Below are 16918 nucleotides of genomic sequence, written 5' to 3'. Positions count from 1 at the left end.
AACGTAGACCGTATGAAAATGTGGTACACAGTTTATCAGCCTATGCTTTTTGTCCAATTGCCGAAGGTTTCATTAAATTATCTAGAACATTAACCAAATTTTTTTACAACTTATGTACAAGCTAGGACCAAACTACAAATGCCCCTTTATGACAAGAACATTTCTTTAAAACGTCCATAAAGCCGTGCACGAGAGGAAATTAGATCCCCAAAAACTCTTGTGAGAGAAGTCAAGAAAGCGCAATTGTGCTGCGTTATATGATATTATCAAAACCAAAGCCGTATAGCTTCAAATTTCCGCATCAAAAAGCCGGAAACGAAAACGCTTGTTTCCAAACAAACCCGATCGACATACCGATCTCTAATGGAATATTCTTACCTCACTCTCAACATCTCACTTTTTTGGATTTAATTTATTTAAAAAAAATTTGTAGTTTCTTGTAGGAAATTTTGTCCTCTTTCAAATGGTGTATGATACAACAATCAACTTTAAAGCAACTGCCAATGAGAGTAATTTTTGTTGGTTAATGTTGCAGCCTCTCCATTATAACTTACCGGTATATAAAAATAGTTGGCACGGCCTGTTTGTTTAGAAACGAGTGAGCTCCCGTATACGCTTCCGTTGGTCGCAGAACTCTGTAAAACTATACGGCTCTGATCAAAACAAGGAAGTAGCTTTGTTGATATTTGGTACTCTGTCTTCCAAGCTTCAGTTCATGATTGAGCAGTTGTTTATAAAAAAATGCAATTTCGCTGCAGATTATGTAAATTTTGAGAACTGATTCACTTTTCTCTCTCAACGCCAAGAACAAAAATTAACTCAGTTTTTGTGTGGGTACCATTGAATGGAATGAACTTATACTCTCACTCTGGGTGGTAAGCTACGAGAACGCCTTTGGTTTGACTGATCTAGTAAGGATTGATTTACAGTGATGAATAGCACTGCTGGTATACAACTGGTGCAGAATTTTCACATACCACAACTCACTTACACCTCCGCATTTCATCATGTGACTTTTGAAACACATCAGTTGTAATAGTAAGTAACAACATCAAACTAGTAAGTCTTGATCAAATCAAGTCAGCTGTGACCTATATAGACAATTCTTGGCGCAAGTGCAGGCATAAACTCATCAAGAGGCTCAGTTTTATCATCAAGCGGTATCAATAAGAATGTATTCAATATATTCTTATATTCTAGTAAATTTTATATTCTAGTAAATTTATATTATTTAAGAATTATTTATTATAATAATAATATAAGTTATTAGGAATTCATTATGAATTATAATGAAGATTATATTGTTATATTATATATTATATAATATAATCATCTGATCAGATTATACATAACTAGAAAGAATAATTTTGCCTAAAATCGCCATTAAAACCTGACAAGCCTTTTTTAATCAAAATTAAGACCGGCCAACAAAACGCCGGTAAAGCCGTGTGACAGATAGTAGAATGATAAAGTCGTGCGCATTTCACGAGAAAAACGTGCACATTTCACCAGTCTATGGCATTGTCCAATTGCCGAAGGTTTCTGTGTATTAATTTTAAGTACTGAAAAGTAATCTGAATAATTATTCAATTTTATAAGATTATTATAAGATTTAATCATAAGAATAATCATTCGAATTTACAAGATCAAAGTATATAGTGGCCGATGGTGTGTAATATGTTACTGTCATTAATTTTTTAAAGATTTTGTTGATGACACTACGGCTGTGCCCAATATCGCGGTACTGCCAAGCCGTTTTTAATATCTACAAAATTAGGTAATAGGCCTCGATTTTTTTTATACATGTACAGCTATTTCTATGACGACCAGCTAAAATCTCTTTAGATTTTTAAATTCAGCATAATTTTTTTGATATAAATACAGAAATCTAGATAAATATCCCAACTTCTTGATATTGGTTGCTAGGACGTTTTGAAATGTAAACAAAATTGTGCATTGGTTTTCGTTTTTCAAACTTTAACACCAGTTTTCTCAGAACTATGTTTTCGCACTAATGGTAAACATGCATTCAGTTTATTGACCATAAAATCTGCTGTAATTACGCTGGGATCAAATTTTTTTGCGAAATAACTGAGAATTTTCTCCTTTTGCTTAATATTATGTTATTATTTGTATTATATGCTATTATAATGAATTTTAATGAATATACATTTACTTATAATAATAATTTTTATCATTCCACCTAGCTATAAAATTTGCTAAAAATTTTATTTGGCATTTTTAGATAGTAAATTAGATTTATGATCCTATGACCCATGATCCTTTATGATAAATGCATATGTGCACACAACTCCCGAAAAGTATCCATCGACGCCAAACCCAAACCCTTGTGCCGAAAGCCTATCAAAAAATTTAACTATATTGATAATTTAATGTTAATCTTGATAACGTTGACTGTACATGACTTTTTGGGATGCAGTTGGTTGCGCCATGTAGGCTACCCGAACGTATTCTTTTCAAAGATAGCGGCGTGCTTATTTTGTTTAGTAGCTAGTTTCCGGGGTGGGTAGCAACTGAGAACTTAGCTGATACAAAGGCCGCTATGAAATAAGTTAACTCGATGACCTAATTACTGTAGTAAGTAATATTATTAATAGTATGTATTACTAGCAAAAGGAGAAAATTATCAGTTATTTTACAAAGAATTGATTCAATTTTTTTGTAAAAAATTCAATTGTAATTGATTTTTAAATTCAGCATAATTTTTTGGATATAAATACAGAAATCTAGGTAAATATCGCAACTTCTTGATATTGGTTGCTATGACGTTTTGAAATGTAAACAAAATTGTGCATTGGTTTACATTTCTCAAACTTTAACACCAGTTTTCTCGGAACTATGTTTTCGCAATAATGGTAAACATGCATTCAGTTTATTGGCCATAAAATCTGCTATAATTAAGCTGAGATCAAATTTTTTTGCAAAATAACTAAGAATTTTTTCCTTCTGCTAGTAATACATACTACACGTATTAATAATATTACATACTACGGTAATTTTTGTAAATTAACTTTTGTAATTATATTATTTTAATTTTGTAAGGCTGAGAGGGTAAATAAAAGAACGGGAAGGTAGGTAAAAGAACGAGAGGGTAGGTAAAAGAACGGGAGGGTAAGTAAAAGAACGGGAGGGTAGGTAAAAGAACGGGATGGTAGGTAAAAGTACGGGAGGGTAGGTAAAAGAACGAGAGGGTGGGTAAAAGAACGGGAGGGTAGGTAAAAGAACGGGAGGGTAGGCAAAAGTATGGGAGGGTAGGTAAAAGATCAGGGGGTATGTAAAAGTACGAGAGGGTAGGTAAAATAATGAGAGGGTAGGTAAAAGAACGAGGAGGTAGGTAAAAGAACGGGAGGGCAGGCACAAGTACGGGAGGGTAGGTAAAAGAACGGGGGTAGGTAAAAGAACGGGGGGTAGGTAAAAAACGGGAGGGTGGGTAAAAGAACGGCAGGGTAAGTTAAAAGAACGAGAGGGTAGGTAAAAGAATGAGAGGGTAGGTGAAAGAACGGGAGGGGGGGTAGGTAAAAGAACGGGAGGGTAGGTAAAAGAACGGGAGGATTAGATAAGGTATGGTGCAGTATAGTGTCATCTTTAATGGTTTCTATATGCTTATAACGACCAGCTAAAATCTTTCTAAGACAAAAGCTAAAATGACGTTCAAATAAAAGTGGCATTCAAATAAAAGTGGCATTCAAATAAAGGTGGCACTCAAATAGAAGACGCATTTAAATAGAAGAGGCGTTCAAATAAAGGGTGGCACTCTATTTTTCTACCCTTCCTCCACGGGGGCGCTCAAATAGAGGTGACATTCAAATGAAGGTAGCGTTCAAAGACAGATTTTGCTGTATGCCTGCAAAAAGCTGCGCACAAGTAAATTAAGTTAACACGCTGTTTTTTACAGTGATACCTAAAGTAATCCTTTGCCTTCTAGTTTTTGGCTTTGTAGTTCGCAGTTCCTTGCTCAGCGGTCTTTTTTTCCTTAAGTCACTTGAGCACATTTGCTTATGTAACTTGGCTTTACACGCAAACTGGCTTCTGAATTATAGGACTAATCTAAGAGTAAGAATAGCTGAATGCATATTGGAATTAGAGAAGCTCAGCTTAGTAATCCTATCACAGTTGATTACAATCCTGGTTGTTATATTTGTTGACTGTTTAGCAGCAGCTACTAGGGATTTCACAGATATAAAAACATATAATTCCTATAAATACCAATGATATACAGCCCCCCCCCATGTGGGGGCTTATATCATGTAAATGCCAAAGCCAGATAATGGTTGCAGATACAAAGCCTATCAGAATTTGAGCTATATGTCAATTTAGGTAAGATCTGTGCTTTGACTTAAAAAGGGTTATCTTATCTTAAATCATAAACTTATTGATATTATCTTGTAGAGAATTCTGTTATCTTTTAAATGGTGTATAATACAGCAATAATTTTTAGAGCTACTAAAACGGAAGTTTTTCATTACTGTTGTGGGCTTATTGACCGTTGAGGCCCACATGCCCACAACCTGCGGGCATTATTTAAAACGGCCAGTTTGTTTGGAAATTAGCGTATTTTTTGCTGGCTTTGGTCACGAGACCTATCTTACGCACTCCTGCGTAACGCTTAGAGCGGCCGCAAAAACGCTTTGGAAATCCTAGACCAAAAACAAAATTCGCACGTAAAACCAATTGAACGTTAGGCTTATGAAACTATGGATTCGGAACTTTTGAATTTTATAAATCATCGCCAATATGCCTGCAGCCTATGCGAAAAAGTAGTGAAACTGTAAGATTGGATTTTCCCCGCGGTGACAAGCGCAAATCGAGCTGAAAGCAGAACACCTATTCTTCCTGGCACAGGGAATAACTTTGGGTATGGTTTAGGAAACACGTTTATGTTATTTATTTTAACAAATTTAGGATTTTTTGTTTATTCATGTATGTGATGCTTTAATACGTATATTCATCGAATTACTTTGATGCCACTGCTTGTAATGACTCTTACCTCAGACGAGGTAGAACTTCCTAGCGATTTAATTTAAATCTAAAGGGAAGCCTCTATTTATTGGGTTTGTTTTGAGGCAGGGTATAATTTGGAGAGCAGCACACTGGTGCTTAGGATTATTAAGCTTTGATCGTGTGCTTTCTGATGTCTCGAATCGTTGGAGGCAAAAAGCTATTGTGGTTGATATTTTTGTTTGTTGTTACAGAGTTAAGTTCTCCCCTGGAGACTCTTCTTGTTGTTATTGTCATATTTTCTCTGTCTTGGTTGATTTTTAGCTGATGACATGAGCGGAACTGAAAATTGGGTTGGTTGCGTTTTGTAGACGGTTTGTTCGTTCTCAACGCATTTTGCATAAATCTACCATGGATGCCTTGAAGGAGGAAACGAAGAAATGTGAAAATTGGTAAGCTTATCAAATTATAACCGATTAACGTCGATGGCTAATTCAGAGAGTTTTATTGCTAATGTTCGAGGTTAGAATTTTGGAGTTTAATCTTTTAATTGCAGCAGTGTGAGGCTCTCTGACTTTGAAGGTTTTTAGTTCTAGTTTTTATTAACTACAGAGCCCATAATTGGTGTTGCAATAAGTACCAACAGTTACTGCCATTCTTTTGAGATTTGGAATTCGATATCAAAAACAAGAATAGTTTTGAATTGATTTATACTTCATAACATAAATGAAGTATTTAATAGTTATTTTAATTGTTGCTAGTTTTGTAAACAAATGATAAATACATATAGCAGCCAAATACAGAGAATCAACCCTTGTATCATTTTGCGTTTACTTTGGATCATTGTATTTTGTCAGCGTGGCCAATATTTGTGCTTTCATATATTGTGTGATGTGATACTGCAGTGACAGGGAGATTGCAAGTTCTACATTTCTCTCGCATGAACTGCATTGCAAACGGTATTTGGTAAAATGCCCCAAATGTGGAGAGGCAGTGCCGAAGGTTTCTCTAGAAGAACATGATGAAGCAGAGCACAAACTGATAGAATGCAAACACTGCAAGGTTGAATTATATGAAATTGACATGGATGATCATCAGGTCAGTGTCAAATATTTTTAATACTATCAACAAAATTATAGGTGTCAATTTCTAGAAACCACTTTCTGCAAATTTGCAAACTAGTTTTAATTTTAGATGAATTACTGCAGTGAGCGACCAATGATCTGTCCTTACTGTGAACTTGAGTTCTCACACTCGCAATTGAGGGATCACGAGGATGTCTGTGGTTCAAGAACCGATGTGTGTGAGAAGTGTCAAAGCACTGTCATGCTGAAAAATATGCTAAAACACGAGAGCTCTCAGTGTAAAGATTTTGCGACTGATCAACATCAGTCTAGCCAGCATGCAATACGCCATGCTAATATGCCAACTGATATGCCGGCAAATATGGCTTTCTACCCTTTTCCTTTTATGCCACCCCAACATGGCGCTATGAACCGTTTACCTAAAATTAACAACTCTCAAGCCAACCAGGCTTCTTCTAATGAGCATTCTTTGTCTCAGTTTTCCAACAATGGCGTAAACTATGCAAAACCCACAAGTGGGGCATCTGAACGAAGAAGTACCCGGCCCATAAATGAGTCAGGTAGGCCTTTATCAAAGCCTCATTCAAGCAGAAACATTGAATCCTTTCAGGCAATGCCGCATGCAAATTATTCTAAAATGGATGCCAGACCTAAACATGCCAACATTTCTAAGCCACAGATTTCTGATAGTGGAGATCCTGCTGCAGGCAAATATTCAAAAGATAAAAAACACAGGATCGCTCAGCCAAATGCTTCGAAAGCTCGAGCGCCACCGAACATAAAGCCATCAAGTTTGAAAGCGGTAACTGATTTGGCCAAGAATGAACAGAATATGGAAGATGCCGCAGATAAAAGGTCTAGCGATGAATACTATCATCAAAATAAGACAACTAAATTCGAGGAGACTATTGCAGGTTGGTACTGCCAATACAATTTGACTTGTTGTATCGATACATAGAAGAGCTACTCTTGCTAGTGTTTCATCGCTGTTAAAACATTGTACATCCTTTTTAATATCGCATCTATTTTCCCTTATCACAACTATACCCAGTTTCAATTTTTTAGACAAAGATTGTGCCCCGTGTGAAGTCTGCAATAAGCAGTTACCCATTAACCTTTTGCTCAGACACCAGGTTTGTTAACATTTTATTTTGCATGATAGCTTTGTGTAAAGAGGGACTACTTCTTTTTCTGTGAAAACGGGGTTTTTGCGGCTTTCCTTCTATGAATTCCGTCTCTTGTATTATGATTACGATTTTAGGAGGAGTGCGCTAAAGGCATGTTCTTTGATGACTATGCAGAACCACTTGTTGATAAAGTGCCTCAAGACAGAGGACCTGAACAGCGGTTTGAGACCCGAGACCCTTCACCCAAAAATTTTAATGAGTATCAAGAAGGCAATGAGGATGATGGAAAAGAACCATGTCACTGTTATAGGCACTCTGATGTCAAACCATTAGCATCTTCTCTTGAGCCTTCCAGTTCAACTTTACCTTCTCCAGCCATGGCTCACTATCCTAAAGGAAGTCAAATGTACATGTATGCCTACACTCCAGAAGCAGAAGGGCAGAGCTATGAAGGGAGTCAAGATGCACAACAATATGGAGATTCGCCAAGGCCGGGCTATGGTCCAAGATACCTTTTGTTTATTCCTCCTGCACCGGCACCAGGTAGGTTTTTAAGGTTTTTGTTTATGTAGCTGCTCTGTCTTTTTTCTTCTGATTAGTGTTGTTATCAATAGAGTAAAAGACCTGATTGGTGCTGTTTTGGAGAGAAAGAGACTGATTGGTGTTGCTGTCAAGAGAGAAAGAGACTGATTGGTTTTGCTGTCAGGAGAGAAAAGGACTTATTGGTTTTGCTGTCAAGTGAGCAAAAGACTGATTGGTGTTGCTGTGAAGAGAGAAAGAGACTGATTGGTGTTGCTGTCGAGCGAGAAAGAGACTGATTGGTGTTGCTGTCGAGCGAGAAAGAGACTGATTGGTGTTGCTGTCAAGAGAGAAAGAGACTGATTGGTGTTGCTGTCAGGAGAGAAAGAGACTGATTGGTGTTGCTGTCAGGAGAGAATGAGACTGATTGGTGTTGTTGTCAAGAGAGAAAGAGACTTAGTGGTTTTGCTGTCGAGTGAAAAAGAGACTGATTGGTGTTGCTGTGAAGAGAGAAAGAAACTGATTGGTGTTGCTGTCAAGTGAGAAAGAGACGGATTCGTGTTGCTGTCAGGAGAGAAAGAGACTGATTGGTGTTGCTGTCAGGAGAGAAAGAGACTGATTGGTGATGCTGTCAAGAGAGTAAGAAACTGATTTGTGTTGTTGTCAAAACAGAAAACAGCCTCAAATGAATGGGTAAAGGCAGAAAGAGGCTCCACTAAACGCTTACCATTCTTTGTGCTGCCAAAGTATTTGATAGTTGGATGCATTACACTTGCATTTGATTGCGAATGCCATTACACCTGGGTAGCTTGTTTATGTTTATGAAATTTGATCAAAACAACTGTAAAGATTTTTTTGTCACCTTAAACTTGCTCTAAAACTACTTTTCAGTGTGATAATGTTTCGTAATACTCATTAATGTACTAAAAACTTCTCTGCAGGATGTTCATTCATTCTGAGATATGCTTCGTGTGCTACAACTATCATACATGTATTTTAGATAAAATATTCTTGTAACCTGTTTATTATGTTCCTTAAGTCAAAGTTTAAGATAACATATTAATAAATGCTGTCAGTGCACATGGCATTAAAACAAATGTCTTGAACAGATTATGTAAAAGTTAATACACTAATTAGAGAAAGTTAATACACTAATTAGAGAAAGTTAATACACTAATTAGAGAAAGTTAATACACTAATTAGAGAAAGTTAATAGACTAATGATCAGTTAAAGGGTTTTATTATAACCTTACCACTATGGCACATCAAAGGAGGCTTGGTAATAGATAGACATGGAGGTAGAGTTGGTGCTAGAGGTCTGCAGCGTAATTTACAACATTGTCAGCTTCTAACTGACTCAACTTTCACATTTTAATTATATTTTTCTGTAGTTTTTTCTTATTTTTCTTCTTATGAATCTGTTACACTGAAAAACTTTGAATGGCATATGTTAAGAATCACAGATGTAGAGTGAAATATCCCCTCAAGTTTTGAGTTGTATGTTGGTAAATTTAACTCAAGGCCATCGTAAGTAGAGGCTTGTTTCGGCTTGTGATAATATGTCAATGAAAATGCAAACATCATGTGGAGCTAAGAACAAAAGCCAAAGATGATAAGGTACTAATTTTGGCTCACATAAGCTTTTGTCGTAAAAATACAACTAGGATACCGACAAGATGTTGACTTCAATTAAGTTTTCTAAAAAGCTTGTTTATGTGTCAGTGAGTTGTCTCACCCTACAGTCTATATTTTTGAGTAGAAATGCACACAGAGAAAATTGTGATACTAGTAGTATGAGTAGAATGCTCGACCATGGAAGATAGAAGTAACTAGGCACACTAAGTCAGCAGAAGAACAACAATTGTGATGGAGGCAGAAATTGGCAACCATAAACCGTCCTTAGTTGGGACAACACCGCTGGTTACATGTCGACAGTGGATTGGTGTAAATTAGCACTAATTTTATCCTGCGTTTTAGCTTTTGCTAATATTTGTTATGGGTTCACTTAAAAAGTTATAGAAACATGCAGACGTGTTCTGCAGATGTGTCCTCTATTTGCTATTTTAGATGAGGAAGATGATGAATACGCGTCATGTGAACACTGCGAGTTTCCTATTCCACTGAGGGACTTGACAAGACACGAGCTAGTTTGCAAAAAGGCTCCACGAGTTGCGATGCCCGATCGAAACAGGGGTGGTCCTGTTGAGCCAGCTCCGTCGCCGTGAGATTTTTCTGTTTCCTATCGGTAGTTTATCGTACTAGGTGCAGTGAGTCAGGATTTACCGCTGAATTGAATAGTCTTGCCACACCTCATGCCATGTTACGTAAATTTCTTACTTCCATTTAAGATTACCGACATTGTATAACCATTTTCATTTCTCTCTAAAATGCTTCATACATTGATAAGAACTATTTTTATCTCACCAAGTCATTATTGTTTGTCATGGAAAATGCTAGAAAGAGTACTCATTCTTCAGCAGAAACTTCTGCAGTTTTTTAACAAATTTCCGTGAGATGTGACCAAAGTTTATGTCTGCGGGCTTGAAATCAAATTGAAGTGCAGCCTGCAGATATATTGTATATGTATTTGCTATGGTGAGCTATCAGCCACAAACGCTCGTTGCAATGCATAGGCAACACTCAATCTTTTCATGCCATAGACTCATAGACTAATAGACATAGACTCATGAATAGCAGAAATATTTGGAAAGTCTTTTATAAAAGTGTTAGTAGTGTGAACGCCAATCAATGCAGCTTTGACAGCTTTTTCTTATGTTTACTTTGGGGATATTATTGTTCGGAAAATCATTGTGGCTTTCATTGACTTGTAAACGTGTCTTTAAGGCTACGACAGCAATTTATAAGAACCATTGTGACTACTCGAAATCAATTTATTCACTTTGAAAATCTTTATAGATTATCACCGACCACGAGGGATCGATTTGAATCGATAGGTTATGATGATTGGGGTGAGTCACAAGTGTCCCGACAATATCCAACATCGTCGCCGATGTACTACAACTATGGCCGTAACTACCCCCGGAACACCGACTACTACAGTCAAGGCCTAACTGATGAGGAGATGATTCCATGTGCCTACTGTAATCAGCAGTTTCCACAGAAGATACTGGCTCAACACGATGTGAGTGTCGGGCATCATGCTTGTTCTTAGTTGGCTTGTTATGCTCTCTGAAAACACAGACACTTTATGAGGTGGTTATAGCTTAGTTTCTCCCTCTTGTAGTAAACAGTTGTAAAACTGATTCATTTTAGAGAATATGTATTTAATTTAAATCAACATACATATTATTGATCTATCTTTTTGTAATATTTTCTGTTAAGCCATTGGTATGAGCTGTGATCTAAATGTACAGCATCTTTCAGTCATACACCAAGAACTTGTAGTCTGGTTTCCTAGCGAGCTTCCTATATGATAAAAAGACTAGCAAATGCCATTCGCTACCATTAACCTAAGGGTTAGTTTACTTTCATCACTCCTTGCTTGTTGTTTGTCTAGTTCTTATTTCTGACACAAAGAAGATCTATGTTTTAGTTGACATGCAAAGGTAACTAGGACTGGTCTAGAAAACCTTGTCTAGTTCTTATTTCTGACACGAGGAAGATCTATGTTTTAGTTGGCGTGCAAAGGTAACAAGGACTGGTCTAGAAAACCTTGTCTAGTTCTTATTTCTGACACGAGGAAGATCTATGTTTTAGTTGGCGTGCAAAGGTAACAAGGACTGGTCTAGAAAACCTTGTCTTGTTCTTATTTCTGACACGAGGAAGATCTATGTTTTAGTTGACGTGCAAAGGTAACAAGGACTGGTCTAGAAAACCTTGTCTTGTTCTTATTTCTGACACGAGGGAGATCTATGTTTTAGTTGACGTGCAAAGGTAACAAGGACTGGTCTAGAAAACCTTGTCTTGTTCTTATTTCTGACACGAGGAAGATCTATGTTTTAGTTGACGTGCAAAGGTAACAAGGACTGGTCTAGAAAACCTTGTCTTGTTCTTATTTCTGACACGAGGGAGATCTATGTTTTAGTTGACGTGCAAAGGTAACAAGGACTGGTCTAGAAAACCTTGTCTTGTTCTTATTTCTGACACGAGGAAGATCTATGTTTTAGTTGACGTGCAAAGGTAACAAGGACTGGTCTAGAAAACCTTGTCTTGTTCTTATTTCTGACACGAGGAAGATCTATGTTTTAGTTGATGTGCAAAGGTAACAAGGACTGGTCTAGAAAACCTTGTCTTGTTCTTATTTCTGACACGAGGAAGATCTATGTTTTAGTTGACATGCAAAGGTAACAAGGACTGGTCTAGAAAATCTTGTCGTGTTCTTATTTTTGACACGAGGAAGATCTATGTTTTAGTTGACGTGCAAAGGTAACAAGGACTGGTCTAGAAAACCTTGTCTTGTTCTTATTTCTGACACGAGGGAGATCTATGTTTTAGTTGACGTGCAAAGGTAACAAGGACTGGTCTAGAAAACCTTGTCTTGTTCTTATTTCTGACACGAGGAAGATCTATGTTTTAGTTGACGTGCAAAGGTAACAAGGACTGGTCTAGAAAACCTTGTCTTGTTCTTATTTCTGACACGAGGAAGATCTATGTTTTAGTTGATGTGCAAAGGTAACAAGGACTGGTCTAGAAAACCTTGTCTTGTTCTTATTTCTGACACGAGGAAGATCTATGTTTTAGTTGACATGCAAAGGTAACAAGGACTGGTCTAGAAAATCTTGTCGTGTTCTTATTTTTGACACGAGGAAGATCTATGTTTTAGTTGACGTGCAAAGGTAACAAGGACTGGTCTAGAAAACCCGAGATATATGAGGATGATTCACCTGAATCCTCAACAGGTTCCTTTGCAGGGAGTGGCAAGTCTAACAGCTCTGGCAGAGATCGCGGGTAAGCAGCGCTCAGTGCGTCAGCCAGTCTTTACTTATTGCTTGTGATTAACATTAGAAATATTTTACAAGAGTGAATAACTCCAAACAAATTTTACGATTTGCTCTGAATTATGAATCTTGGTTGAACTTGGACGTTTTTATTAGATTGAATACAAGGTACTCACTTCACAGTTTAGCAAGAAGTGAGTTGATAGGTGATTTTAGCTTCACTCTGTTACTGAGAGTGAACACAACTCCTGTTTGAAATAAAAAGGAACTGCATTTTTCAATTTTCTGAAACATTTTCATGTGGCTTTTACTATGTACTTTTTGTAAAGCAGTGCGATTACTGAGAAGTTTCATTTGAGGGCTAGCTGTGCACTTGTATGTCTATGACATTGGCTATGCACTTGTATGTCTGTGACATTGGCTATGCACTTGTATGTCTGTCACATTGGCTACGTACCTGCATGTCTGTGACATTGGCTACATACCTATATGTCTGTGACATTGGCTATATACCTATATGTCTGTGACATTGATAAAGCACCCAAATCCAGAACAGTGATATTATGGAGGCAATTTTTCCTACTGTGATTGGATTCAAGATTTATCATACAATTTACTTGAGTTAAATCAATGTCTGCTGCATTTTCCACATTAGTGTAATTGCATTAACAGAATACACTTTGATGACAACTTTTTCTGGAACGTTGATTATCAATCAGTGTTTATCAGCTTGTGTTTCTGTAGTTATTCCATTTTACCTACTTGTCATTGTACCCAAAAGTCAGCCTAGAGGCCTATAGTCAAGTAAATGGTTAATAGTCAACTCTTTTCATATATATGTTAGCTCAGGTTCAAAGACACGTGTTGATGCACAAGGGCTAGTTCTGCAAACCATTGATCAACAATACGAGCGTAACAATAACTTCTCAGCAGTTTCACTTCGAAGATGAAGTTTGTTTAATCATTGAGTAGCTATGTATTTTTAATTATTGATAATTATTTCTGTGGTTATCATAAATAATTGCTGTTGGGCAGATTAAAAGTCTTTTAATTGGGAACTTTCATTACTTTGAAAAATGTAAGGAAGGTGATAAACAAATTGTGTCCAAAGGTCATTCATGTGAATTTGCCATAAACTTCTAAGAATCCTACATTTCATACTTAGTGGTAAATCACCTGATCATATTCTGTTTCAAGTCTATTTTTGACACTTGTTTCTGCTTATTAAATTACAAGGCGAACCAAAGCTGAAGTTGGCCATCACAACACGCTATGTCTTGTGTTGAACCATAGCTGAGGTTGGCCATCACAACACGCGATGTATTGTGTTGAACCAGAGCTGAGGTTGACCATCACAACACGCTATGTACTGTGTTGAACCAGAGCTGAGGCTGACCATCACAACACGCTATGTACTGTGTTGAACCAGAGCTGAGGCTGACCATCACAACACACTATGTATTGTGTTGAACCAGAGCTGAGGTTGACCATCACAACACGCTATGTATTGTGTTGAACCAAAGCTGAGGTTGACCATCACAACACGCTATGTATTGTGTTGAACCAGAGCTGAGGCTGACCATCACAACACACTATGTATTGTGTTGAACCAGACCTGAGGCTGACCATCACAACACGCTATGTATTGTGTTGAACCAGGGCTGAGGCTGACCATCACAACACACTATGTATTGTGTTGAACCAAAGCTGAGGTTGACCATCACAACACACTATGTATTGTGTTGAACCAGAGCTGAGGCTGACCATCACAACACGCTATGTATTGTGTTGAACCAAAGCTGAGGTTGACCATCACAACACGCTATGTATTGTGTTGAACCAGACCTGAGGCTGACCATCACAACACGCTATGTATTGTGTTGAACCAGGGCTGAGGCTGACCATCACAACACGCTATGTATTGTGTTGAACCAAAGCTGAGGTTGACCATCACAACACACTATGTATTGTGTTGAACCAGAGCTGAGGTTGACCATCACAACACGCTATGTATTGTGTTGAACCAAAGCTGAGGTTGACCATCACAACACACTATGTATTGTGTTGAACCAGAGCTGAGGTTGACCATCACAACACGCTATGTATTGTGTTGAACCAGAGCTGAGGTTGACCATCACAACACACTATGTATTGTGTTGAACCAGAGCTGAGGCTGACCATCACAACACGCTATGTATTGTGTTGAACCAGACCTGAGGCTGACCATCACAACACGCTATGTATTGTGTTGAACCAGAGCTGAGGTTGACCATCACAACACACTATGTATTGTGTTGAACCAAAGCTGAGGTTGACCATCACAACACGCTATGTATTGTGTTGAACCAGACCTGAGGCTGACCATCACAACACGCTATGTATTGTGTTGAACCAGAGCTGAGGCTGACCATCACAACACGCTATGTATTGTGTTGAACCAAAGCTGAGGTTGACCATCACAACACACTATGTATTGTGTTGAACCAGACCTGAGGCTGACCATCACAACACGCTATGTATTGTGTTGAACCAGACCTGAGGCTGACCATCACAACACGCTATGTATTGTGTTGAACCAGAGCTGAGGCTGACCATCACAACACGCTATGTATTGTGTTGAACCAGGGCTGAGGTTGATCATCACAACACGCTATGTATTGTGTTGAACCAGACCTGAGGCTGACCATCACAACACGCTATGTATTGTGTTGAACCAGAGCTGAGGCTGACCATCACAACACGCTATGTATTGTGTTGAACCAAAGCTGAGGTTGACCATCACAACACACTATGTATTGTGTTGAACCAGACCTGAGGCTGACCATCACAACACGCTATGTATTGTGTTGAACCAGACCTGAGGCTGACCATCACAACACGCTATGTATTGTGTTGAACCAGAGCTGAGGTTGACCATCACAACACGCTATGTATTGTGTTGAACCAGGGCTGAGGCTGGCCATCACAACACGCTATGTATTGTTACTCTTGTCAGAGAAAATATTTTCAAAATACTCATCAAACTATTTTTTATTTTATCGAACAACTGGGGTTTAAAATTATTTTATTCCAAAAGCATCACAATTTTCTAGCTAATTTGCATTGGTTCTTTTTCATTTTAGCATAGAGAATGCGCATTCTCTTGGGAAAAGAGATTACAAAAAGTGAGTTAGTCACAGAATTCAGGACAATTGGAGTGTTGGTCATGCAGCATGCGCTTCTATTCTACCTGTAGGCGGACTCTCAGCACCAAATTTCACTTTTATACCAATAATTTAATCACGACATACCGTGTTATATTAATCTTACTTGGGCACTTGTTGTATTATCATCCACTTCATATATGTATTTGTAATTATAATCACACATAATTTGCTGTCTTAAGTAGTTTTATGAGTTCATTTTAAACTTCATACAAAAAAATTTGGGTGTTTTTTAATATTGTGGTTTCTATGAGATGCATTGGTGTGGAGCATGCATACCTGTCACTTGTGTGTTATCTCCATTATCTACCCAAGCGATCTTCTTCCTTTAGAGTCGATCATATAAGAAAATAATGGATTTTCGTTTTACGAGTTTGCTTGCGTTTATCCAGCATTGCTCCTTTGACTTTAATTCAAAAAGGAGAATTTCGTGACCAATAAATGCCGTAACAGTTTTAGTGCCAATCCTTCTTATTAGATTTCTGTTCCCATCTTAATTTCATTGCGTTCATTTATCTTATTTATAAAATTTGCTTTTGTTAAATTATATTCTAAGTCTTACACTATATACATATGAAGAACTGTTTGCATATCAAATTTTATAAATTTTTAGCTTTTTATTATAAATGAGAATAACAATTTCAAACATTCTCAATTGATTGTTTTTGTGCACTTTATTATGCAGCAGACTATATACTAGCCAGCCTAGTGTGTCTCCAACGTGAATGAATGTGGTCATACTTGTTGGATCATTTCATGCATACCGAAGAATGCACCAAAATTGTGTTAATCTATTTGTGTAGTAAATCGAGTTAGTCCATGGACTATTTGCTTAGGCTGGCTAAGTGCAAGATCACAGCAATATAATGACATGGAAATGATGCAGTTAACATAATTTCCTTGAGCTGAATTGAGCCTAGTACAAAGTAGGTAGTTTTGGTGCTTTGAACAATTTCACCAGATATGTTAGACAAATTTCAACTTGGATAGCAGTTAATAAAAGCCTCAGTTTTAAAATGTAAGTTTAATGCAGCTGTCAGAGATGCTCTGTATCACAGAGTATGAGGCCGAGTCACTGGAGGGACAAAGGCGTAGATTTGACCAAACAAATGAAATATTTACATAAT

At 37.5% G+C, this 16918-nt stretch overlaps 1 protein-coding gene across 1 annotated transcript; it reads left to right on the top strand.

Moving 5' to 3' along the window:
* The first annotated feature begins 4811 nt into the window (after nt 1-4811).
* LOC137393662 (TRAF-type zinc finger domain-containing protein 1-like) lies at nt 4812-16440 on the top strand. The gene is made up of 10 exons (XM_068080300.1): nt 4812-4876; nt 5331-5411; nt 5865-6057; nt 6154-6958; nt 7110-7177; nt 7306-7714; nt 9758-9911; nt 10607-10832; nt 12474-12598; nt 15711-16440. The coding sequence occupies exons 2-10, from the start codon at nt 5371-5373 to the stop codon at nt 15754-15756; spliced, it is 2067 nt and encodes a 688-aa protein (XP_067936401.1). The 5' UTR covers nt 4812-4876; nt 5331-5370; the 3' UTR covers nt 15757-16440.
* The last annotated feature ends 478 nt before the right edge of the window (nt 16441-16918 follow it).

This window comes from Watersipora subatra, chromosome 4 (genome assembly GCF_963576615.1).
Source record: "Watersipora subatra chromosome 4, tzWatSuba1.1, whole genome shotgun sequence".
Classification (NCBI taxonomy): Eukaryota; Metazoa; Bryozoa; class Gymnolaemata; order Cheilostomatida; family Watersiporidae; genus Watersipora; species Watersipora subatra.
Note: the sequence above shows the minus strand (reverse complement) of the source record. Positions and strands in the feature narration are given on the sequence as shown.